Raw genomic sequence first — 25,895 nt, forward strand, 5'->3', positions numbered from 1 at the left:
TGGCGCACCGTTTAGAATAGAAAGCAAATTTTCTTTGTATTAAATACCAAATATGGTTATGAGATGACGTATAGATAGAGGATCTCGTGGGTTAAATGTTCAAGGAGAATTTTCTTCAGCCCTTTTTACTTACACTAAACTTCTGAGTCCACGTCCTTTACCGAGGTTAGTAACTTATGGTGATTTATCTCTGAAAATCTATTTGATCTTTCATATAAAATTTGATGATATAGTTGGAATCCTTTGTGTAGTCTGTAAAGTACGTGCCTTGTTCATAATTTTGTTGAAAATGTGGAACCTTCGTCTCGAAATTTATTTACCAAGATCTTTGCATTTTTTTGTAGGTACTACTTCAAGTCAATATGCCTATTGAAAAGAAACCCAATAAAACCAAACTTCACATCAACATCGTCGTCATTGGTCATGTCGATTCTGGAAAATCCACATCCACTGGTCACTTGATCTACAAATGTGGTGGCATCGACAAGAGAGCCATCGAAAAATTCGAGAAAGAAGCCCAAGAAATGGGAAAAGGTTCCTTCAAATATGCCTGGGTTTTGGACAAATTGAAGGCTGAGCGTGAACGTGGTATCACCATTGATATTGCCTTGTGGAAATTCTTCACTAACAACTATGAGGTCACCATCATTGATGCCCCTGGACATCGTGATTTCATCAAGAACATGATTACAGGAACATCACAAGCTGACTGTGCTGTCCTCATCGTTGCCTCGTCAACTGGTGAATTCGAAGCTGGAATCTCAAAAAATGGACAAACCCGTGAACATGCCCTTCTTGCATACACACTTGGTAAACATTTTGTCTGTCTCTTTTATTTATTAAAGGAATTGACTTGGCTTTTGTACAAAGAATTATGGAATGTTCATTACTTGTTAAGAAATGATCTCATCTTGGTGAACTTTAATGTGTTATAATTGAAAGCCTATTTCCAGACATACAAATCATCTAGCAAATCATAACCATGTTTCCCTTTTCAAAATTCAGGTGTCAAACAATTGATTGTTGGTGTCAACAAGATCGACAACACTGAACCACCATACAGTTGTGACCGTTTCAATGAAATCGCCAAAGAAATTAGTGCCTACGTTAAGAAAGTCGGATACAATCCTAAATCAGTTGCTGTTGTCCCAATCTCTGGATGGCATGGAGACAACATGATTGAAGAATCAAAGAACATGTCCTGGTACAAAGGATGGGCAACTGAAGGTAAAGATGAAGACAAAAAAGACTGGAAAGCCTCTGGCAAAACTATGTTGCAAGCTTTAGATTCCATTCGTCCACCAAAACGTCCATCATCCAAACCACTCCGTCTTCCACTTCAAGATGTATACAAGATTGGAGGTATTGGAACAGTTCCAGTCGGTCGTGTTGAAACTGGTATCATCAAGCCAGGAATGGTTGTCACCTTTGCCCCAGTAGGACTCAGTACTGAAGTCAAATCTGTTGAAATGCATCACGAATCGTTAACTGAAGCCCTCCCTGGAGACAATGTTGGTTTCAACGTCAAGAATGTCTCAGTTAAAGAAATCAAGAGAGGTATGGTTGCCTCAGACAGCAAGAATGACCCAGCCAAAGGAGTTGAAAACTTCCTTGCTCAAGTAAGTGTATTTCTCTTGAAAATATAGTGCGCCCTGTCATAGAAACTTCTGTGAAAGTTTATTTACAAAAGTTTTAGCTTTAATATTTGGTATGGTCTTTTTTAGACCAATGCTGACCCTGCTAAATCACCCTAAAAATAAGCTCTCACATTATTTAACCTTTTAATCCAGGTCATCATCCTAAACCACCCTGGAGAAATCCATGCTGGATACCAACCAGTTTTGGATTGTCACACTGCCCACGTTGCCTGTAAATTTGCTGTCCTCCAACAAAAGATTGATCGTCGATCTGGTAAAGTTTTGGAAGAAAACCCAAAGATGGTTAAATCTGGAGATGCTGCTATGATTGAGCTTATTCCATCCAAACCTATGGTTGTTGAATCTTTCAATGACTATGCTCCTCTTGGACGTTTTGCTGTTCGTGACATGAGACAAACTGTTGCTGTTGGTGTCATTAAGGGTGTTACTAAGAAAGAGAAATCTGATGGCAAGACAACCAAATCTGCTGCCAAAGCTGGTGGCAAGAAGAAGTGAACGCAATTTGATTTGATACACTGGAGTAAAATTGTGCTCAAAATGAAACTTTATCGGACTCAAAATTTTCATAGAAAGCATTTGCGACTGAAAAGTGTAAATTATTGAATAATAAAAATTGAATTGGAACCAATTATTTTTTTTAATTGTGTGATCTGACTTAGTGATTCATAATCTTGTTTACCACCCTTTATCTAGATTTTGATTTGGTCATTTTGAGAAAATTTGGCATCCCTTTGTTTCAAAGAGGACTTAGAATGTCTGTCAATTTGTTCTAGGCTTCCTATCTCAAGTTTCCTCCTTTCTTTTTTTTTTGAAGGAAAAGCTGATTCATTTAAAAAATTTACAACTTTTTGTACGAGTGTAATGACCCGATACTAGCTTTTGCTGTAATTTGAATTACTTAGCGTCTTTGTTGCCTGTGTGAAAAACGAGCAAGTGTCTGCCCCTTATATATTGGCTTAGTTACCCCTTAGACTGGAGTCCACTTAACCTTATTTTTATCAGGGGGGTGTTTTCCACCAGGCTGGCACTCTTTTGTTAATAGCTCGCTGAAAATTTTTTTTAACACTCTGAAAGTTCTTGACTTTTAATACAATCCTATTAGCAGCATGTATACCAAATTTTACAATTGTACACCGACCAGATCAGGTTTTATGACTTTTTTGTGCAGGCATATCATAAAATCCAGCTAAAACCCTGTAAAATCCAAAAATTTTAAATTTAGCATAACTTTTGACCTAGTCATCCAACTGACTTCAAATTTCGACAGGTTTTAGGTATCAATAATAAATTCTAAAAAATATTAAACAAATTTTCAAAAACTGCTGACGTCATCAAAAATGACGTCATTGTTTTTTGAAAAAATTTACTCATTTTCTGCATGGATTTTAAAGGTCAATTTTATTAGTATGTTTAAAACCGGCAATTATGTTAAAGATATTTATTTTGGCTTTTAGAAATTCAAAACAGAATTGAAAAATCTCCATTATTTCGTTCAACTTTAATTGCTATTTTATTGAATAGTACTTTTTCATTAGTAAGCGATAAATGTGAAAGTTTGTGATGACGTCACCACCTTTATGATGACGTCATCAACCCAAATTTTTTTCTATGAACTCCTTTTATGGTAGAGAACATTCATGCCAAATTTCAAGTCCATATCTTTTATAGATCAAAAGTTAGCAAGGCTGGTGGAAAACACCCCCCCTTGAGAATACAAAATCCGAAAAAGCCTGATAATAATAGGGTTAAAGCTTTTTGATAGACTGGATGGTACAATTAATTGGCCTGGCAGTACGTGGTAAGTTCGTACCTTTCGAAAAAAAGTTCGTGCCTTTGAAAAAAAAGTTCGTGCCTTTTGAAAAAAGTTCGTGCCTTTGAAAAAAAGTTCGTGCCTTTGAAAAAAAAGTTCGTCCCTTTTGCAAAAAAGTTTGCCTTTCGGAAAAAAATTTCTATACGTGAAGACGGGAATTTTTTTCGGGGGTAGCTGCTGGCATCCACTACATGTTTTTTTTATAAGCAAGTGTATGCCCCTTGGCCAGGCTCGTGTATGCTTAAGTTCTCAAAGCCTCCAGGTATATTATATGCTTATGATTCACCCCGAGCCAAGTTTTTTAATGAATTCAGAAATTTTGTAAAAAATTTGTTTAGATTTTGGGAGCAGTGGAATGTAGCTAGCCGTGGAATGTCTTATTTTTTACTTGGCCTCTACCAAACCAGATATAAATGAATCAAAAACAGATAAAAATGACCACTTGAAAAATATTTTAGGCTGACATATATGCTCATGTTATGCTTAGGAATTCTGCAAATCTGAGCCTTCATATGCTTATAAGCGTTATGCTTATAAAAAAAAAACATGCAACGGATTCGTGCTCCCTATACTACCTGGGGTTTTGTAGAGGTCTGCGATTCAGACTAGGGTAGCTGAGACTCTATCCGCCGCGAAACATATTACGTTTTATTGCCCCGCAGGGGCTTTTGTTGCTTCACGTAGCGGACCTGCTCGCCAGAAAAATATTCATGATTCAGATTCATGTTCATGTTGTTTCTTCCGATTCTGAGCGGGCCGCGCGCGGTTAAAAAATGTTCGCGCGCGATATCTCTTTTGCTGCTACTTGTATTGATTTCCTAGCTATGCACGGACAGAGAAGGTAGCTTCCCGTCTGCACTGCCAGTCCACACAGCTAAAAGCTTTCACAAACAACAAACAGCACTGAACAGCACACAAGATTTTATTTTTGCTTGGTTAATATCTTTTTAACTTAGTTGCTCAACTGGATTTACTTGAGGGACATTGTTTGCTACTGAATGAATAACTATCAAACTACTGATATTAGATCAAACCTTATACAATTGTCAGAATGGACGATGGACATCTTCAATGACAGTTTGTTACACACACACACAGACAGAGTGTTATGCGCTGCTCTAACGAAACCCTGCTGATATTATAAAGGCATAGACAAAAGAGAAATTGACCGTTAATTCATATTGTTTACCTATATAGAGATTTCATTTTGAAGGAAATTAAATTGAAATTTTTGGTGGAAAGACAAAACCCAGAGTACCCTATAATTATATGGATATTGCATGCGCCGAAAGTAATTTTTCAAAGAGTAAGCCTTGCGCCAAAACGTGCCAAAAACGCAGGTACCAACATCGAGTTTCTTACAAAAGGTTTAGTGAGTGAGACATGCCAATTGCCAATGAAAATATACTATGACTAACATGAACTGATTCATTCTCGTGGACATTTGAATGAAGCACAGTGTTACAGCAAAAAAAATGGTTGTGCATGGGAAGCAGCGAGCAGAAAAATGTAAACAGAAGCGGAAAAAAAGCCGAAAACGATGGATTATAAAGTATTTGATGCTATTTTGTGAATAATTCTTTACGCCAATATTGAAGCTTAAAAAGCAAACTTTGAAAATGCTGTTTATGTCACTGTGTCAGAACGGTACTTCGATATGTAATGTACGCCGAAGATTTTCAGCCTCATATTATGAACAGACTCGAACACTCTCTCTACTAATACCCCCACGGCACATTGTACCGTATTGATGTTGAACGCAGGAGTATACTTTGCTCAAATCAAATCTGAACAAACTTTTTGACTTTTTAGAACCAGACGTCCAATAAAATACAAACACAATGTTGTACCTACATGTGAAGTGAAAAGTTTTTAACCATATTGACGGTGGTTGCAACAGGACACGGTATCTGAAAATTCCCCTGGCAATTTTGAGAGCAACTATCAAATTCATATCTTTAGTAACCATGAAGAATTTTCATTATAACTGAAAACTTTTTGCAGAAACACGTATAAAGATTGTTAAAGTTTTTCAGATAATTTTCAGTAACCTTTGATACAAATAAATTATATCTACAGTATGCCACCAGTCCAAAGTTACTTACTTTTTAAATTTCAAATCAAATGACTGAAATTATATTCAATTTAATTTTCAAATTCACCTTTTAATCTGCATTATGTATATTCTTTATGAAAGGGAAGCACTTTCAGTTTCACAGTACACATTCTTATGTTTGGGTTTTCAAAAGGGATTTTTATTAGATTTTTATCTTGTGATTGAAGAAAATCAACTTTGATATCATTCTAGTTCTTAATATGTTGCGAAACCTGTAATGGTTTTAATTTAAGTCACTTTGCATCAGAAAGGGTAGATTAAACATGTTTTTTTTGGATTGACACTTTCGTTATGTATGGATCTTACTGAGAAAATTTTAACCGCATCGGCTCGTGCTTCTTAACTTCAAACAGCTCTAGTAACATTGAGCACTTTTTATGAAGACTCATTTCACCAATTTATAGTCTGATTATGATTCCCTTGCTCTCTTCATGACTAAGTTCCTCTGGGCTAATATCTGCTATCAGCGGGGCATTCATAGCGACAGCTAATTGCTAGTAATATACAAACTATGTTATATCATAATAACATATTATACGGACGATAGCATCGTCTAGCAAAACTTTAACATCTCTACTTTATTTCCTGGAAGTTCTTTTTCAAAATTTTCAATTTCAACAATATTTTTCAATCGCTTAAAGATAGGTAGCTTTTTTCTAATGGCCCCCAAAACGGAGGTTTGCGATTTTAACGATTTCTCGAGATATCTTTAAGATATGAATACAAAATTTTGACCATAGTTTGGGAATGTGATTTAGAGGATTTTGGGCATAAATTAGCTTGATACAATTTTTACAGTATACCCCTGGTTGTCAAAACGGAGGTTTGGGGCCCCTAAAACGTAGGTGTAGTTAAAATCAAAAAATTATTAAGCCCAGTGGTAATAGGGGGAAAAACTACGAACATATTTGTGTTTTCCCTTAAATTTACGACCCGATGGATGTAAGATTTTTATGAAATATTTCAAGATTTTTGCTATCGCAAAGTCCAAACTGAAAATTTAGAAATTTTCAAAATGACAATTTCCCAAAAAATCGCAAATTACACGTAAAAAAACTGCGGGTTTTCACGCTTGGTATGGTAACATTCAAATTCCGAATCAGCACCCTCAAATTGACCAAAATCAATTGCCAAAGCTTGTTCACAGACATTTTGAATTTTTCACTGGCCCACGGCCTAATGTGACGTCATCACTTTTGCTGGGGCTTGAAAATGAAAGTGAAAACTACAAGCTCTCCTTTAAAGCCCCTGTCACATGTCAGCAAATTTGTAATTCATTAAATTTGCCAGCGAAAGGTTAGCTTCGGGCCACGCCCAGGAATCTTTAAAAAGTTTGAGAGTCGAGTCAAACGCATTTAACAGAATAATTTCCTATCAAGTGAAATTCAAGGTTTTCCGTAGTAATATTTTTTGTTCCCAAGCAGGTCTCATCTTTCAAATGAAACAAAATTTTTTTGATTTCGACAATTTTTTAATTGCCGATGACGTCATTTTTTTAGCTATTTTCCTTTATAGCTTCTCAAATATTGAATTTCAGGTATATGTTGTGATATTTTTTGGAAACCTTTGATAAGAATCTTTCATTTGAATCATATGAGCTTCTAGTTCTAATTTTCACTTTCATTTTCAAACCCCAGCAAGACGTTGCAGTGCTTAAGCATTCAAATTTTGTAGATTTTGGATTTTTTGAACTGCGGTTTTTATTTTTAAAAGATTCATAAGCAAATAATTAAAAGAAAAACTAAAATTGATGGAGTTAAAGAGGTATGGCTGCTCATTTTATACTTTGTAATAAAGAAGATGAGCAAGACAATCGTGTACAAGTCAAGCAGAAAGGACTGAAGACGCTCAAGAAACTAACAAAAGAAAGAAAGCTTGAAGACTTGAGCAGGTTTTTATTAGATTTACAGTTTGCTGAGATTAACTTCAGATTTCTAAGTAGAATTGAAAAAGAATTCTTCTGACATTACATCACGGAACCAATCGCTCATTGGTTGTAAGTGACGTAAAATCAGTCAATACGTCACTTTCAACCAATCAGCTATTGGGTGGAATGGAAGACATTGCAATGGTGCATATCATGAATAGCTCTTAAATCTAATCTTAAGTGGTGTTTGCTGAAAGCTTTTCACCGGCTAGATGTAGCAGAAGTGTTTGATATATCTTAGTCAGAATTTTGATTTCAGTCTTTTTGATTCAACAAGGAGAATAGTTAGCCTAGAAATCTAAACTAGTTTGATTCAGTCACTTGGATAAATCTGATGGTTAAGTTGTGACTGAATAACTAGTATTCCAAGGCAAACTTAAAATCCGTAAATATAAAAAATCTTTATTAAAGCGCCGAAAACGCTATATTGCCATAAGCCGTGTGTCCTAGCCTTGTGAATACGGGCTTAGTTAACTAGGCTAGAGAATTAGTCAGAATTTTGATTTCAGTCTTTTTGATTCAACAAGGAGAATAGTTAAGTTTCTTTTGAGGTTTATGTCTTTTCAAAGTAGAACATTTGCGAAAGCGTAATTTTTGAGATAACTGGGACAAATAAATAAATTAACATTTTCTTTTACATTTTTAAGTGAATTGAAGAAACAACCACTCTACATGCACCATGATTTTTTTTTGGAAACATGGGTTTGCATTCTCCTCATCCTCTGGGGAGAACATAAATAAGGCTTCAAAGTCCAAAATGCCGAGAACAAGTTAAGAACAAGAACATTTTAAGGGTTTGTGGACTACAACAAGACGCCCAATTTCTTATTATGGCAACAGAGAAAAATACTGAAAAATGGCGAAAGTAAGAACATGTTAAGAACATTTTTAGACATTTTTAGGTTAAAACTCCAAATGTTAAGAACATCCGTAGGCTTTTTTTGATATCCTTAAAAAACACGTGTATACAATGATACTATGAGTAGAATCGATAAAAAAGGACACAAAATCATGAACTTTCATATTCAAAATTCTTCAACAAGCTTCATTTTTGAAGAAAGAGGTATAAAAAAGAAAGAATAGTAGATGAGATAAAAAATTACAATTTTTTTAAAACGAAAAATGATAAATGTAAATCGATTAACTTAAAAAATAACAGAAGAGCTAGCTTGCTTTGTTTCGATCGATAATATACAAAATTTAGCTTTAATTTTTTCATATTTAAATAATAATACATGCACCTCGACAAAAAAAAATTAAATATTACAAAAAAATAAAACCTTTTCTTTTCTATTCAATAAAAACTATTCAGATGAGATGAAGTTTTTATAAGATACTTTAATAATTGGTCATTTGAAGTAATAAAAATGACACGTTCTTTAGAAAAAGTAACAAAACTGTTTTATTACTGGTTAACAACCAACCAAATCAAATAAGGGGGGGGGCGTACGGGGTTTGCGATTACCGAAATACTACCAAATAATTTTGCTAAAATTCCCGAGATTCCGTAAAAATATAATTGCAATTCCGATACATGTTTTTTCTTTTATAAGCATAACGTTTATAAGCATATGCAGGCTCAGTTTTTGGTACATAAACAATGGCTCTATTGTTTGAGAACAATAGAATACTAAGCATAATGCGAGCCTGACATAGGGACAGACATGTGGTATTTTTCTTCGTTTTGACTAGTTTTCCATCAAAATTAGATTTTTCATGTATGAATTCCGAAAAAGCGGGATAAAAACTTTACTCTTGGGTGCCTAATAAACGTACAGGCCAGAATAAACGTACAGGGGGAATGAAATTGGAATTAATAAACGTACAGGCTAAAATAAACGTACAGGGAAAAATTTTCTTTTGATTTGAACGTTTGAATTCAAATCAAACGCTCGAATTTATAGCAAAACGATCGAATTTACTTGTGTAACATTCGAAATCTCCCACAATACGTTCAAATGTACTTAACGGCCTTTCGACACGTCTTACTTGAACAAAAAATAACAAATTTTTTCCAGTATGAATCAATATTGGGTCAAAATAAATAAAAGTACAGGAGAGAATAAACGTACAGGCGGGAAAATTCTTCAAAATAAATAAACGTACAGGTCCTAATAAGTTGCGTACAGGCTTATCTGGCACCCGATGTAGAAATTTTCTTCCGACACGCTAAAAGCTCTGAAGGTCGGGAAAATTTTCAACATCTGGAAGAAATACATTACAGAATTTCGCCTGACCGCGTAATTTTTTAGAAAAATGGGCCCGAGTGCAATTTGGACAGGGAAGGTGTCATGGCCGACAAAATTTGGGTCAGAAAAAACTTCAAAAGGTTTCACGAAATAAATTCAAATACAAAACTTTTTGGAGAAGGAATCATGCAAAATATTATCATTCTTTTCACAAGGAGGGCATGTAGAAATTCAATTCAATTCAATTCAATTCAATTCAATTCAATTTTCCTTCTTTAAACTGATCACAGTAAGCAAAAACAAAATAGAAATAACATTGTACACAAAAAAGCCTGAAAGAAGAGAAAAGTCATAATCAGCATCTATAATAACACTAAAAGAAAAACTAAAGCTATAGAAAATGAATATTAACCCTCAATGAATACTTTTGTGAAGTTTAATAAAGATTTTATCCAAAAAACTTCAGTTCTGGAACACTGAAGTCGGTTTGTCGGTTGTCGGCCGGTGGGTGGACAACAGTTATATTTGGAGGACGGTCTAAGATAGATAACAACATGAAAGTTACTGATAAAAGCCTAAGCCCATAGGAACATACCTGCTTTAGTTTCTTTGGTCTTTGAATGGTATAAAATTTGAGAAAGTGCAGAAAAAATCAGCCATCAAAACAAACAAAAACAAAAGTTATGATTATCAACTTTTCTGTGGTAGAAACACATTTTTTGGGTTGGTGCACATACAGAAATTACACTGGATACTAAAACTAATATTCAGGGTGATAAGTACAGTTAAACTACAAAAAATCCATCAAAAGAAACCAAAAACAACCATAACAGCACACATTTTTTGAAATTACATCAGCCATGTTGTTTGTAATTTTTGCCGACATACTCATGACGTGGTAACTAACGACAGTGATTTGACGGTCTTTTTGAGGCGCCAGATCTCAAAAAAACAATTTTTGAGCGTTCAGCACGGCCCCGAAAATGAGGGCTAAACTTATGTCGGCACATCAATGGATGACTACTATTTCTCTCCGATGGTATATTGGCCCGCTCCTTTAGAGCTTTAGCGTGGGCGGCCGCCAATACGCCATCGGAATATCAGATAACGTACAGACGGGAAATTTGACACGAAAAAAATAAACGTACATGTACGTTTATTAGGCACCCGAGAGTATAATACCCAAATTCCGAAGCAAATATTCATGGATTTCCGATACCGAAACAAGATCAGCATTCCGAAATACCGAAGGAATTTTGCCAAATTTGCGAAATTCCGAAGAAAAAAGGGTCAATTTCAGCAATTCCGAAATACCATACGCCCCCAAATAAAAGCTCGCAAAAACTCCATCTCGTCCCAAACTATTAAAACTTTTCGTTACTAAAAGCATACAAAGTCTTGACGGTGCAATTAACTTTCACATGTTAATAAACGGGAGGGGGTGGTGCCTGATCGCCAGAGGGAAAGCAAGTAAAAATACCTACTAAATTAGACTTCTGCAAATATTTTTAAAATTGGGACTTATTTTCGCGGATGACAACCGAAGCGAAATTTAGTCCCCGCAAAAATTAATCCCATTAAGTATGAGCTTGACGGTAAAAGAATTTTTAAGCACCAAGGCCAATTTTGGGGTGGGGTTTTTCATTGAGAAATGACCCATCTCTTCAACCCCAATAAGATAAGAACTATTATTATGTAAAAGAATGAAGCTCCAAATCATAATAGACTCGACTATTATATAGTCTAGGTTCAACCTTTGTCTCGAAAAAGGAGTATAATTATGTTTCTAGTTTTAAGAAGCACTCAAAGGAAAAAAGAAATCATATCCAGTATAATATATACCAGGGAAATAACTTCTGTGAGCACCTCACATCGAACATAGTCTTTATTTCGAAGCCTCTTAAATACTTTGGCTAAAACAACAAACACCCTCTTTTCCAATAAGATATAACCGGATGAGACTAGAGACAAATCTTCATGCTTCAAGAAAAACTGATACCTTAGGATCTGCGCCTCAACTGGGATTACGGATTGAATCTAGTGCCTCTTTTGCTTTTAGAGCATTTTTTTTCGAAATCTTGCAATAAAAAAATACTTCAATTACTATGTAGAAGATTTGTCTCTAACCCCGGGCTATACTTTATTGCTCATTTTCCCGTAAGAACACACACACCAACATTTAACACCAATAATACATTTGTATTTTACCATAAGGAAGTATTTATCCCAGATGAACAGTTGACTGGGAGAGTTTGTTTATATTCCACAGTGTCCATTTGAACATAGTTTGCAGTTTGATCCACTCCCAAATCATTGAGAACTTGTTCTAGTTCTACTTCTTCGACCTATTGCAAAAACAAGCAAAACAGGTATGAAATTTATCGATCTTACATTTTTAAAATCACATAAACATAGTTGCAAATTAAAACAAAAACTACATATATACATAGTATAATATAAAATCAAAAGAAATGTTAAAGCCTGGGGGTACTTAGGCAAAGGGAGGGTACGGTATGTGCCGCCCTTAAGGGTACCTTTTTTGGATCTCCAAAGTCCTACTAAGGGTCGGAAAAATCAGAAAATCAAATTTTAGTCCCACTAAGGGTTGAAGAAATAGAAAATTTTAACTTTTTACCCCGGAAAGATAGAAGTTTGGTCAAATTTGGTCAAATTTGTCCCGATAAGGTTCGTAAAATTCACAAAATTTTCCTTTGTTCTCTCCTTTTTAGTCCGGGTAAGGGTTGAAGCGTCGAAAGTCAAGCAGCACCCCTGCCAACTCGCAACCCTAGTACCCCCCGGGGTTAAAAGCAAAAAGCAAAATGAAAAAATCATTCAAATCGTTCTAATTTAAATTGTTTAATTTTATGACACATGGTTTACGCAGTATTCACATTTACTACCATCATAGGCCTTTAACCACTTCATGACTTCTACAGATTTTAGTTCCAATGCAAACAATGAAAAAAGAATTCTTTCATTAAAAAAGAGAATGTAATTTTGAATATAAAATAATGAATATTTGTGTTTGTTTGTGTTAGAAAAAACTCGATTTAAAGGTTTTGTTTTTAAATAAGAATGATATCGTTTGCTCACTCATCAATTTTAATTCACATATTTGCTTATATTAGCATAATATAACAATAGGAAGACACTGTCCTGATATGAAATATGTGTCTGATATGAAATGGGAACACTTATGTAAAAATTAAATCTTTAATCTAACTTTTAAAGGGTAAGAGGTCTATTCCATCATGGCCATGATCTCCAAAATAGCAGCAAGTTACATCATAGTCATAATAAAAACACTGGTCTGGCAATGTATTGTTTTAGCTTTTTGTTCAATTGTCTTTTGTTTGTAACAAAAGACAAGTTGCAATTTGCATACTTTTTGATCACGTTATCACAATCTTCTCTTGGGATTGGTCTATTTTCTAATCACATGATTAAAAAGTTTGCAAAATAAATCGATTTTGGTACGTAAGCTCCATCTTTTAACAATAAAAAGAGACAAAAGCCTTCCGGACCAGTGTTTTTATAATGACTATGGTTACATTACTACCTACTGATGTTGCTTACCTGTTCACCAAATATGAATGTTGAATGCATGAAGAGGATTCCTATGACAAAGCTGACAAGAAAGACCACAAAGAAATGGGCCAACACAAAACGATCCAATGTCCTATAAATAAAAAATATACACATAAGGTTGTACTTAATTTCTCCTAAATTATAAAATCATTACAGACAAGGAAAAGTCATAATTCGCTTTGGCTTGTTGGAGGTCAGCCAAGTAAAGGAGAAAAGAACTGTGTCCCAAACGATGTATTAGAAAAAATAAATTAGGTGAATATACCTAAAATGGATAAATTTTGCAAAAGTAATTTAATTCTTGGGGGACTTATTTCTGCGAGTCACCCCCTGTTTTCAACTAACTTCTTTTATTTTCCTTTAAAGGTTTTTGCAAAATTCTAGGGTCTTTAGTTTAGCAAATAGACTAGTTTAAAAAATTTTGACAAACATTAAATTTCGCAAGGAGTCATATTGCAACTTTTCAGCAGAGATAGAAAGAATCCTGGCTAGGTGAAAAAGTCACCCAAACGACCCCAACCAAATGCAGCAAAGAATCCAATAGTCGTTTGGGGAATGCGAGGGTTTTATTGATACATAATTGATAGAGACAGTCATTGAGAAAATTAATCTATAGATAATCGATAGATAACCGAGCTTTGAAAAAATCTAGATCGATTACCTATTGATTATATCGTGTAATCGATATCTAATCCATCGATTACTTATCGATTTTTTATCGATTACTCACGATTATCGATTATATCGATTAACTAAGCCTGGTTTAATTGAGCTTTAACTTGCTCAGCAACAAGAAAAATGTTTCTTACTTTTATATTTTACAAGGCAAATTTTCATAATTACAGCAGATTCTATCAAGACAGTTAGTTACCCTAAGTGGATAAATTTTCGCGTGTACTTATTTTCGCGAGACGCGAATTTAAAGATTTTGCGTGGATTAAATTTTGCGAATCAAGGGTCTTTAAAATTTTCGTGTGGATTAAATTTTGCGAAAATGGCCTTCTTTATTTAATTTCGCAACTATATAAATTGTAACTAGAAAAGAGATGTGTTTTTTAATCGAACAAAGGCAGACAAAGTCACTCAAAAGCCTTCAAAAAACTTCAAAGAAAGTACTTTTAGGAGGTTACTAGAGTTTATAATTGAAATGAAGAGTTGAAGTCACAATATGTTTTGATTGTATATAACATGTTATCTAGATTTCGCGAACTTTTATTTTCGCGATTGTAAAATTCCAAATGATTTCCCGTTGACTAACTTTTGCGTATCAAAGGCCTTCCAAATTTTCGCGTGGACTAAATTTCGCGAAAATGGCCAAAATTCGCGAAAACCACGAAAATTTATCCACTTAAGATATACAGTGAAAATAACTCCATTTAAAGCATGTTCAAAGTTCAAAATACGACTTTCTTCATATTACGGAAACCAAACAAGTCATTAAAACTAAAAGTCAGCACTCCGTGTGGTTGTGATATACCGTCAACTGCTCTAACTTGGGACTATCTGACAAAACGTGGGACGGCAATTCGACCACCATTTCACCAAACCTCAAAAGTCATTTGATTTGAGTTAAGGAAGGGCGTATTTAAAAATACACTATAGGATTTTATGTCATGTATATATCTTTCTCTTGTTCTTTAGATTAACATTCATAGTTACTATAAATAAACATATGAATAAGACATTCTTCATGTTAATCTTATTCTAATGGATGAATTGCAATGTCCAATCCCTGGTTGTAACTACAAGACACCAGCGGGATCATCAGAGAATGTCGCATGCACCCTTCTTTCTGCACACAGCACGATTCATATGGGTGGTCGCACACCTGTCACCCCTGGACCAAAGTTGGATCGGCCCAAAGTGGATAGCGGCCTCAACCAGGAGGATTGGAACTTATTTATTCACCGCTGGGATGCATTTGTGAATGGATCGGGTCTTGACCCAAATGATTGCTCGACTCAACTGTTCCAATGTGCCAGCCAGGCACTTGGAGATAGTCTTCTTCTTCGCTCGAATCCGGGAATTATGAATCGTCCCACTAATGAACTTTTGGCGCTAATGAGATCACTTGCCGTTGTTGCTGTTGCCACTTGTGTCACCAGGACCGAGCTGATGAACATGACTCAACAGCGTGATGAACAATTTCGTATATTTGCCTCTCGTGTCAGAGGAAAGGCAGTGACTTGTAATTATAAGACGAAATGTACCTGCAATAACACTGTTGATTTCACGGATTCAATTATTAGAGATATTTTGATAGCGGGTATTGTAGATTCTGATATTCGTCGAGAGATACTAGGTGTGAAAGACATACTAGATACACCTATCAATGACATTATCGCACTTGTTGAAAGCAAGGAGATGGCACGCGATGCGCTTCCCCTGCCAGTTGGGAGTGTATCATCCTCTTCCTATCGTCGCAACAGGTCGAAACAAGTCGAAACACCTCAGACCGACATTCCTGTTCCTTGCCCTGGATGCCAGAAGCCATTCCTGCGTTTCAGTGAAGGTCGAAATGGTCGCAATAAGAAACCTCATAAGCTCTGCATCGAATGTTACCGTATCCAACGTCGCCAAGATAAAACCAATTCCAATCCGCCGACCAAGCCAGACGCATCAATACTGCCGGTGTTGGTACCATGTTTAGTCAAGTATCAGGAATCACCACTGCAGGATCAGATCCCACTTCTGTTGCCGACCAAAATGCAATTGCTTCACCTCACAGTATATTTACCAAGGGCCAGTGGCGGAAGTCGAAGTTCAAAAATCACCCTAGGGTAGAACTCTTATTATCTGTTCTGTCATCTGATTATAAACAGTTCAGTAAAAGATGCCCTAACGTCGCTCCTACCAAAATCACAGCACTGGCCGATACCGGTGCTCAGTCTTGTCTTTGGTCGCTGAAAGAATTCGAGTCACTTGGCTTCACGAAAAATGATTTGATTCCCGTTAACATCAACCTCATGGCTGCAAACAAGTCACCCATAACCGTTGAAGGAGCTGCTTGCGTTCGATTAGAGGGTGTCGCATCAGACGGCTCCAAGCAGTCCTGCTCCACTATGGTTTATATCAGTCGGCAGGCACAGGGATTCTACCTTTCGCTGGAGAACATGATGGAACTGGGTATAGTCCCGAGAGACTTTCCTTCCATTAAACCGTTGTCATCGATCGATCAAGTTGGTCACACCACGAGCACCGTTGATATCGATTCCATCAAGGAAAAGAGTTGCTCCTGTCGTACTCGCACACCCGTTCCAGAAATGCCCAAAGAGTTACCGTTCGATTGCGTGCCTGAAAACAATGACAAGATGAAAAAGTGGATTCTAGAACATTTCGCTTCTTCCACTTTTAACACCTGTCCTCATCAGACCCTCGAGAAAATAGAGGGGCCACCTGTTGAAATCCACTTGAAGGAGAACGCAATTCCCAAAGCCGTTCACACTCCTGCAAGCATCCCAATCCATTGGCAAGACCAAGTGCACAAGGACCTTTTGAGAGACGAGGCACTTGGCGTTATTGAAAAAGTGCCATATGGTGAACCAGTGTCATGGTGCCACCGCATGGTCGTCACACGAAAACATGACGGCTCCCCCAGGAGGACTGTTGATTTATCTCCTCTGAACAAACATTGCCAACGAGAAACTTTCCCCACTGCATCTCCATTCCAGGCTGCTAGACGTGTACCACCCAACACCTGGAAGACCGTAAACGACGCATGGAACGGCTTCCATAGCGTCCCTCTTCGCGAGTCAGACAAGCATCTAACCACGTTCATTACACCCTACGGTCGTTGGAGGTATCGTGCTACACCCCAAGGGTTCTCCGGGTCCGGCGACGGATACAACCGCCGATTTGATCAGATATTATCGGACTTTGAAAGGAAGGAGCGTGTCACTGACGACGTTCTTCATTATGACGCTTCTCTCAGGGAACATTGGTGGAGAGCCTTAGAAATGCTTACCACGTCTGGTAGAGCAGGAATTACGATGAACCCAGACAAGTTTCAATTTGCCCAACGTACTGTGGACTTTGCAGGTTTCCGAATTACAGATACGTCCATTGAACCACTCCCGAAATACACTGATGCTATACGTAATTTTCCGACACCGAAATCAATCACCGACATCCGCAGCTGGTTCGGTCTTGTAAACCAAGTGTCAAATTACGCCCAACTACGTGATTATATGGAACCCTTCAGACCTTTCCTCAGTCCACGTGTACAATTTCAGTGGTCTCCCGAGCTCGATCTTGCTTTCCGACAATCCAAGGAGTCGATCATCCAAGCCATAAACGAAGGTGTTACCATTTTCGACCCAACCCGCAAGACCTGTATCCGTCCTGACTGGTCCCGTAAAGGTATCGGCTATTTCCTCTATCAGCAACATTGTGAATGTCCAACCGATACACCAGATTGCTGCAAACTAGGATGGCGGATTGTACTTGCAGGATCTCGTTTCTTGTCAACAACACAACAACGCTACGCACCTGTCGAAGGTGAGGCATTAGCTGTCGCTTGGTCGCTCGAACAGTCCAAGTATTCACACAGGGCTGCCCCTCGCTTATCGTTGTAACCGACCATGAGCCTTTGGTGAAGATCCTCGGAGATCGAACGCTCGACGAGATTACGAACGATAGAATTTTTCGGCTGAAACAGCGAACACTGCCATGGTCCTTCAAGATTTATCATCTACCAGGGAAAACGAACCTTGCATCCGACGCCACGTCACGCTATCCATCGGCTGTCATTGGATTATTGACTTTTGCTGACCAGGTAGAAGATGCCATTAATGCGGCCATTCGTGCTGATACCAACGCTACCTTCAACATGAGCTGGGACCAGATCATTGTTGAGACAGCTAAAGATCCATCGCTTTCCCTCCTGCTGAAGCACATACAGTCTGGCTTCGAGGAAATCCAACCTGACGAAATTGCCACAATATCCGAGTACTGGCGATATCGCGAGTCTCTCTACATATTGGATGATGTATTGCTTTATCAAGATCGGGTTGTTGTTCCACCATCTCTTCGCGAAACCGTCCTTTCGATACTTCACTCAGCACACCAAGGAGTATCTGCCATGTCATCCAGAGCTCAATCCACTGTCTTCTGGCCCGGTATGTCAAGAGATATCAGTGCAGCACGTGCCAACTGTACCCAATGCAACCGAAATGCTCCATCCCAAGCGGCCATGCCTGCAGCCCCACCATCGACACCGTCCACTCCATTCGAGATGATATTCGCTGACTTCTTCTCTTATGCTGGTTCCCACTATTTACTCGCCAGGATCGACTATCTGGATGGGTTGAAGTTTATCGTTCGCTACACGGTAGCAATAAATCTGGTGCCAAGGGACTCATCACTGCGTTACGCTCTCTTTTCGCCACATTCGGTGTACCTGAGGAGCTGTCGAGTGATGGCGGCCCAGAATTCTCCGCACATGAAACTGAATTGTTCTTGAAGAAATGGGGAGTGAGTCACCGTATTTCATCGGCTTACTTTCCCCAGTCCAACGGTCGCGCAGAGGTAGCGGTTAAGAAGTGCAAACGTCTTCTCACGGAGAATATCGACCCGAACGGCTCTTGACAACGATCGTTTCCTACGTGCTCTCCTTCAGATGAGGAACACACCCGACACCGACTGCAAGATCAGCCCCGCTGAAATTATCTTTGACAAGCCGTTACGTGACGCTTTCTCCTTCGTAAATCGTCTCCCGATGTACACCAACCCCTCCATCCGTCCAACATGGCGCGACGCTTGGAGCAAGAAAGAGGAGGCGATGCTCACTCGGTTTTCACGGTCATCAGAACGCTTGAACCGATCTTCCCGCCAACTACGACCGTTGCTCGTTGGCGACTACGTCCTTGTCCAGAATCAACATGGAAACCATCCTACAAAATGGGATAGATCGGGTGTCGTCGTCGAGGTTAAAGATCACGACCAATACGTTGTCAAGGTTGATGGTTCCCGTCGTGTCACTCTACGAAACCGTCGATTTCTACGCAAATTTACACCGATCACTTCGACCATCGCTCGACCCACAACACCTATGAGAGTTGACAACCCGCCACTACGTCAACCATTGCATAGAACCTCGGAGGTACCTGTCCCGATCACGGCAGAAACCACGACTTCTGTACCACTTTCCACGTTTATTGAGGGTGACCAAGATTCTTCACCCACGATTGTGAGTGATTCACCACCCTCTAACATTCAAACCGAGGGTGATAGGAGAACTGTAACTCCACCCAACGGGGATTCAGTCGCATTGTCTCGTCCCCGTCGTACAACAAGACCACCCCCAAGATATGAACCAGAGAGTGGAACCTGGTCTTGAACTACATTGATGATTTGGTTATTTACGCGAGTTATATTTGTTTGTTATTACGAACGATCCTTTGCGATCTGACACGTTAACGTTCATGATTTACTCGCTAGCTTTGTTTCATTTCTGAGGGACACTCCTTGTTGCTTGACGTCTTGCACGTCATTATTGACAGTTTACCCGGCGTACGGGTAGAACATTGACATATGTGTTATTTTTTTTTTCTTATGTTGACATCATCTTACATGGTCTCAACGGGTGTTGATCTCATCTTATATGCTTTCAACATGGGGGGGATATAGGATTTTATGTCATGTATATATCTTTCTCTTGTTCTTTAGATTAACATTCATAGTTACTATAAATAAACATATGAATAAGACATTCTTCATACACGATTTCTCTTTCGATTTTACAGTGAGTGAAAATACAGACCAGATATGCAACAGTCCCATGTTTCGACCAATCGTCCCAAGTTAGAACAGTTGACGGTAGGTTTTGTAATCGATTTTTACAGTTTCTTGTTTCTACCTCATTTTTTAAACCTCTTAGTAGGAGACTGTATCATTTAATAAGGAATTTTATAACAAATTAAAATGACCATTAGAAAACGAAAGTTTCTTTGTTAATTTCATTTTCACATTTATGGGGACGAACGAAACTTTAGGTGGCCATCGAAAAATCTGGGAAAAACAATTTGTTCTTTTAAAGTATAGCTTTTTTTCAATCGCTCTGGCAGCCATCAAAAAATTGTTTTGTTGTTACCACCTGCCCCCGAATTACTGGCGTGATTTAAAAAACCCAGGAATTTTTTCGACCGCCCGTCCGCCCTTATGCATTTTTAACACCCGTTGCGACGCGAACAGAGCATTTTTTCGATGACCGCCTACTTTCAGAAGATGCTTTATTTGATATGAGGATTCCCATTTCCGTAAAATCGCAATTCCCCATGGTTGCAAAATGGTAGCTATGGGTAATTCCTTTGTTATTTAGCTCGCCCTGAAAAAAAACGCCCTCACCACTACTGTATTGATTGAATATCTCAATCCCGGTACCAAAACACAGCGCAGAAAAATTCAGGGGCGGAGATTTGGCACACGAAAAATATCTCGGTCGTGGCTTCTTCACAAAGACGAAAGACAGATCTGGACTTATTTTGTACTTTCCAGTCTCCTGTTCGTAGTTTTTCTGACTTTCTGGTTCTTTGTGAGTTATTTTCTATGTTTTCTAACTTACTGAATGACTTACCGACAGATCGCGACCGGTAGGATTCGAACCCACTAAATGCAAAGTTCCGATGTTTTGAAACCCATTGCCTTATCCACTGCGCCACGGATTCATGCCAGGATAGCGCTTCTGACGGCTATTTATATTGTACAAACTGCAGACCAGACTTTATTAAGAGAAAATCACAAAAGAGTGCTTGTTTCGAGCTCCAACTCTAACCCTAACTGATAATAACCCAATTCCTAGCCAATCTGATACATAACCACACCCAAACCACACCCATACCCAACCCTACCCAACCAGGTCGCCTGCAGGTCCTGACACTATTCCCGCATACCGGATCCGAAAAATAGATACATGTCTTTCGTCTTTATGAAGAAGTCTTCACCAAATATCTCAGGGGCAGCTCTGCCACGATCTGAAAACTGGAGTTGCAGGAGCCAAGGCTTTGAGGCCTATATTTTTGCAACTATAGACGCTTTCAATGAGTGCCCCGTCAGCAGCACCTTGGACTTTCTACGCAATTCCCCTCACATGGACATGGCATGGGTTGACCCGGGCAAAGGTTCACTTACTTGCCAAGTGAACCGCTGCAAGTAGGAAATGAACCTCAGTCGCCTGTGCAGCAACCAAGGTCAATGACCACTATACCCGCCACAGCACCTTGCTATTTTCTTTTGTTCTGTGTGACGTAAGGACGCTTCGCAAATCAAAAAAGCTTCCACTAACTGCAAGAAGGGATTAAATTGAGAAGTTTCATTGCTTATAACTTTACTTAGGTGAAGAAAATACATGTAATTTGTCAGATGGGAAAATACTAAAAAATCTTTTTATTTTACCATCGTTTGATTGCTCTTGCATATCCCCCTCGACGACTAGTTGACGATTTTTGTTCTTTCATTTGATGATTAGCTGCTTCTTCAGTCGACTCCATTATTAGTCATCTTTCAAACTGATAAAATAATAGTTCTCTTTACTTTTAATCTGATGAAAATGCCTAGATTTCTTGCTTTTTTTCGTTCTGTCTGTCGTCAACTTTTTTGTGTCGACAAAAAAATTGCGTGTGCTGAGCAATAACAAAGTTTGGCTAAAGCTGGTAAAGATCCCGTTCTATCCGTAGAAACCATTTTAAAAAGGATTCGTACATGTAGAGAATCTTACCAAGGAATTTTGTAACTATTTGAGGACATCGGTTGTTGTGACAAAAACATTCTTCTTCATTCCATTCCATTTCACACCAAGCCGAGACCTTCGAAACCTTCATTCTCCGGTCCTTTCCCATGAAAGGAAATAAATAAGAATTGAAAGGAATATCCATACATTGTATGTAATTATTTCGGGCTCTATTTCATTCCTTTTCCTAGATCCGGGGGGGGGGGGTACTAGGGCAAGATGGGTTACGGGGATGCTCCGCTGGTCAGGGTACCTTTTTTAACCTCCACGAGTCCCAGGTAGGGTCGCAAAAACACCAAAATAGAAAAATCAGCCCCTCGTAGGGTGCCTATTTTTGGAAAATTTGGGGAAAAAGTAGAACATTTGAGAAAATTTTGGAATTTCTTTTCGCAAATTTCGAGTCCCACGTAGGGTCCATTTTTCGAACCTCAGCGGAGCACCCCCGTCGGTCGACAAGGGTAGTACCCCCCCCCCCGGGTCCTACTAGATATTTAAGGCTGTGGTCAGCTACATTGAGTTTAAAGCCCGAAGTGCTAGAGGTCAATCTCTTTGGTAGGATTTGAAGCCAACAAATCCTACCAAAGTTGCGCGGCCTTGAGCGACCCGCCTCGTTTTTACACAAATGACAGATTGAAACTAAAATTTACCGCTTAATTTCGAAAAATATATCACTCGAAAACAAAGGAATTGCTAGATTCAATCCGTCATCAAAAATACGGCGCATATTTTAAGGCTTCAATTTTTCTTGCCTGAGAAAGGTTAGAGATTGACCTCTAGCCCTTCGGGCTTGAGAAACTCAATGGTCAGCTAGTCTCGTAGTCTCTGGCAGTCTGTCCCGTGCTCGTGTCCCGTGGCTCCCCGATGGCCCGCAGCTCATTTCACAGGATTTAATTATCATCTGCGTAATTTCAAAAATGTTAATAGAAAACCAGAGGCATTTTGAAGAATGGAATATTCTGAAATTATTGAAAAAATATGTTATTATTTGATTTTAAAGCTTTAAAAAGTATACGAGCTCGGTTTTTCAACTCTCTGGACTTCATTATCTAGTAATGAATCAATAAAATAAACCAAATCTAATATGACAGATTTTTACTAAGGAAATTTTAGCTGCCAATATTTTGATTTTTCGACATCTAAGCTGCACACGACTGCTATATTGATTCGATTGCTACCGCCTGCTAACTGCCAGCCAGCAGCCACAACCAAAGTCAACCACAACCAAAGTCAACCACAACCTTCTGACATCTGATCCACTGACTGCTGTGGCTGTCTGAAAAAGTTGCTGTTTATTGAAGTTTTAGGACCAAGGGTAACTATTGAATATACACGTTCTGACTGAAACTCAATGGTCAGGGTACCTTTTTTAACCTCCACGAGTCCCAGGTAGGGTCGCAAAAACACCAAAATAGAAAAATCAGCCCCTCGTAGGGTGCCTATTTTTGGAAAATTTGGGGAAAAAGTAGAACATTTGAGAAAATTTTGGAATTTCTTTTCGCAAATTTCGAGTCCCACGTAGGGTCCATTTTTCGAACCTCAGCGGAGCACCCCCGTCGGTCGACAAGGGTAGTACCCCCCCCCCCGGGTCCTACTAGATATTTAAGGCTGTGGTCAGCTACATTGAGTTTAAAGCCCGAAGTGCTAGAGGTCAATCTCTTTGGTAGGATTTGAAGCCAACAAATCCTACCAAAGTTGCGCGGCCTTGAGCGACCCGCCTCGTTTTTACACAAATGACAGATTGAAACTAAAATTTACCGCTTAATTTCGAAAAATATATCACTCGAAAACAAAGGAATTGCTAGATTCAATCCGTCATCAAAAATACGGCGCATATTTTAAGGCTTCAATTTTTCTTGCCTGAGAAAGGTTAGAGATTGACCTCTAGCCCTTCGGGCTTGAGAAACTCAATGGTCAGCTAGTCTCGTAGTCTCTGGCAGTCTGTCCCGTGCTCGTGTCCCGTGGCTCCCCGATGGCCCGCAGCTCATTTCACAGGATTTAATTATCATCTGCATAATTTCAAAAATGTTAATAGAAAACCAGAGGCATTTTGAAGAATGAAATATTCTGAAATTATTGAAAAAATATGTTATTATTTGATTTTAAAGCTTTAAAAAGTATACGAGCTCGGTTTTTCAACTCTCTGGACTTCATTATCTAGTAATGAATCAATAAAATAAACCAAATCTAATATGACAGATTTTTACTAAGGAAATTTTAGCTGCCAATATTTTGATTTTTCGACATCTAAGCTGCACACGACTGCTATATTGATTCGATTGCTACCGCCTGCTAACTGCCAGCCAGCAGCCACAACCAAAGTCAACCACAACCAAAGTCAACCACAACCTTCTGACATCTGATCCACTGACTGCTGTGGCTGTCTGAAAAAGTTGCTGTTTATTGAAGTTTTAGGACCAAGGGTAACTATTGAATATACACGTTCTGACTTGATAAAAATTGGTTTTGTGTCACCAGGCTGTCTGTTGACACGTCAACTTTTGTATTTGTTGTATGTTGAATACACTGTCACTGTTTATTGTTTAGGAGTCTCGCTATCTCCACCGTCTTCCACCATAGAGGCGGTAGGTAAAAAATACACACTTTAGTACTTTTGAAGGTTATTAGAGGAATGTAAACATTGTCAATTTTTTTCTTTCCTTTAAATAAAGAGAATGATTTACACCGTGGGTGTAACTTGCATCAGTCAGTTACATCAATATGCCTTCTTACTTGTCTTTAAAAATATAAATAAAAGCAATCACGGAAAAGGACTCGAAAAAAAAAAAGACATAAGTGTGAGAACAGAGTAATCAAACTCGTTAGAAAAAGTACCATTAGAAGTCATAAAAAATCAACTTGAATAAAATGGAGTGTGATTTTTTTCGTGCCTTGCGTGCCTTCGTGCCCTTCGTGCCTTTTGAAAAAAAGTTCGTGCCTTTGAAAAAAAAGTTCGTGCCTTTTGAAAAAAAGTTCGTGCCTTTTGAAAAAAAGTTCGTGCCTTTCGAAAAAAAGTTTGTGCCTTTGAAAACAAAGTTCGTGCCTTTCGAAAAAAAGTTTGTGCCTTTCGAAAAAAAGTTTGTGCCTTTCGAAAAAAAGTTTGTGCCTTTTGAAAAAAAGTTCGTGCCTTTTGAAAAAAAGTTCGTGCCTTTTGAAAAAAAGTTTGTGCCTTTTGAAAAAAAGTTCGTGCCTTTTGAAAAAAGTTCGTGCCTTTTGAAAAAAGTTCGTGCCTTTCGAAAAAAGTTTGTGCCTTTCGAAAAAAAGTTTGTGCCTTTTGAATTTAGTTAATGACAAAAAAAATAACCAGAAGCTTCATGAGGTTAAAAAACTTAGAAGGGTGGTGATTTAAACTACATACACTTTTTTATTAGAACGCCTTTAAATCATATTTCTGATAAATCTGATTTCGAAAAGACGGTATGTGCCCAGCCGCGCAAAATCTGCCTTTCAAAATCGTACCCTTACAGTGCAGTTCAATATGGTTGAAAAGGTTCGAAAGCATCCACCGGAGGGGGGGCCTTAAAATATCTGTTCTGAAGGCATGTTCCACCTGGATATGGCGGGCTGTTCTTAGCAAACTGAAGAAAAAAGTCTGCTGGAAAAATATGATCTGTTCTATTGAAGATTGGGACCAGCTGGAAAAATATGATCTGTTCTATTGAAGATTGGGACCAACTGGAAAAATATGATTTGTTCTACTGAAGATTTTAAGATAAGATAAGCGCGGCACATGACATAGGCCAGATTATATAAGTGCCCCCCCCCCGGGATAAAAATTCATAACTAACTTTTGATTGTTAAAAAAATAATTACATGAATTACACAAATGAGAAAAAAAAGAAGACATTGCATACTAACGAATGCGCTTTCGAATGTTTATTTCAA

The 25,895-nt window shown here is 38.2% G+C and overlaps 2 protein-coding genes across 2 annotated transcripts; one reads left to right on the forward strand and one right to left on the reverse strand.

Annotated features, from left to right (window-relative positions):
- The first annotated feature begins 36 nt into the window (after nucleotides 1-36).
- On the forward strand, nucleotides 37-2,282 carry LOC136818552 (elongation factor 1-alpha-like). Its single transcript, XM_067074880.1, has 4 exons — nucleotides 37-165; nucleotides 345-810; nucleotides 1,006-1,619; nucleotides 1,791-2,282. The coding sequence occupies exons 2-4, from the start codon at nucleotides 363-365 to the stop codon at nucleotides 2,151-2,153; spliced, it is 1,425 nt and encodes a 474-aa protein (XP_066930981.1). The 5' UTR covers nucleotides 37-165; nucleotides 345-362; the 3' UTR covers nucleotides 2,154-2,282.
- Nucleotides 2,283-8,523: 6,241 nt separating this feature from the next.
- LOC136818538 (uncharacterized) lies at nucleotides 8,524-21,914 on the reverse strand. Its single transcript, XM_067074859.1, has 3 exons — nucleotides 21,680-21,914; nucleotides 13,277-13,379; nucleotides 8,524-12,045 (listed from the first exon to the last, which is right to left on the reverse strand). The coding sequence occupies exons 1-3, from the start codon at nucleotides 21,772-21,774 to the stop codon at nucleotides 11,905-11,907; spliced, it is 339 nt and encodes a 112-aa protein (XP_066930960.1). The 5' UTR covers nucleotides 21,775-21,914; the 3' UTR covers nucleotides 8,524-11,904.
- Between the last annotated feature and the right edge of the window lie 3,981 nt (nucleotides 21,915-25,895).

This window comes from Clytia hemisphaerica, unplaced genomic scaffold (genome assembly GCF_902728285.1).
Source record: "Clytia hemisphaerica strain Z4C2 unplaced genomic scaffold, Clytia hemisphaerica genome assembly, whole genome shotgun sequence".
NCBI classification, from domain to species: domain Eukaryota; kingdom Metazoa; phylum Cnidaria; class Hydrozoa; order Leptothecata; family Clytiidae; genus Clytia; species Clytia hemisphaerica.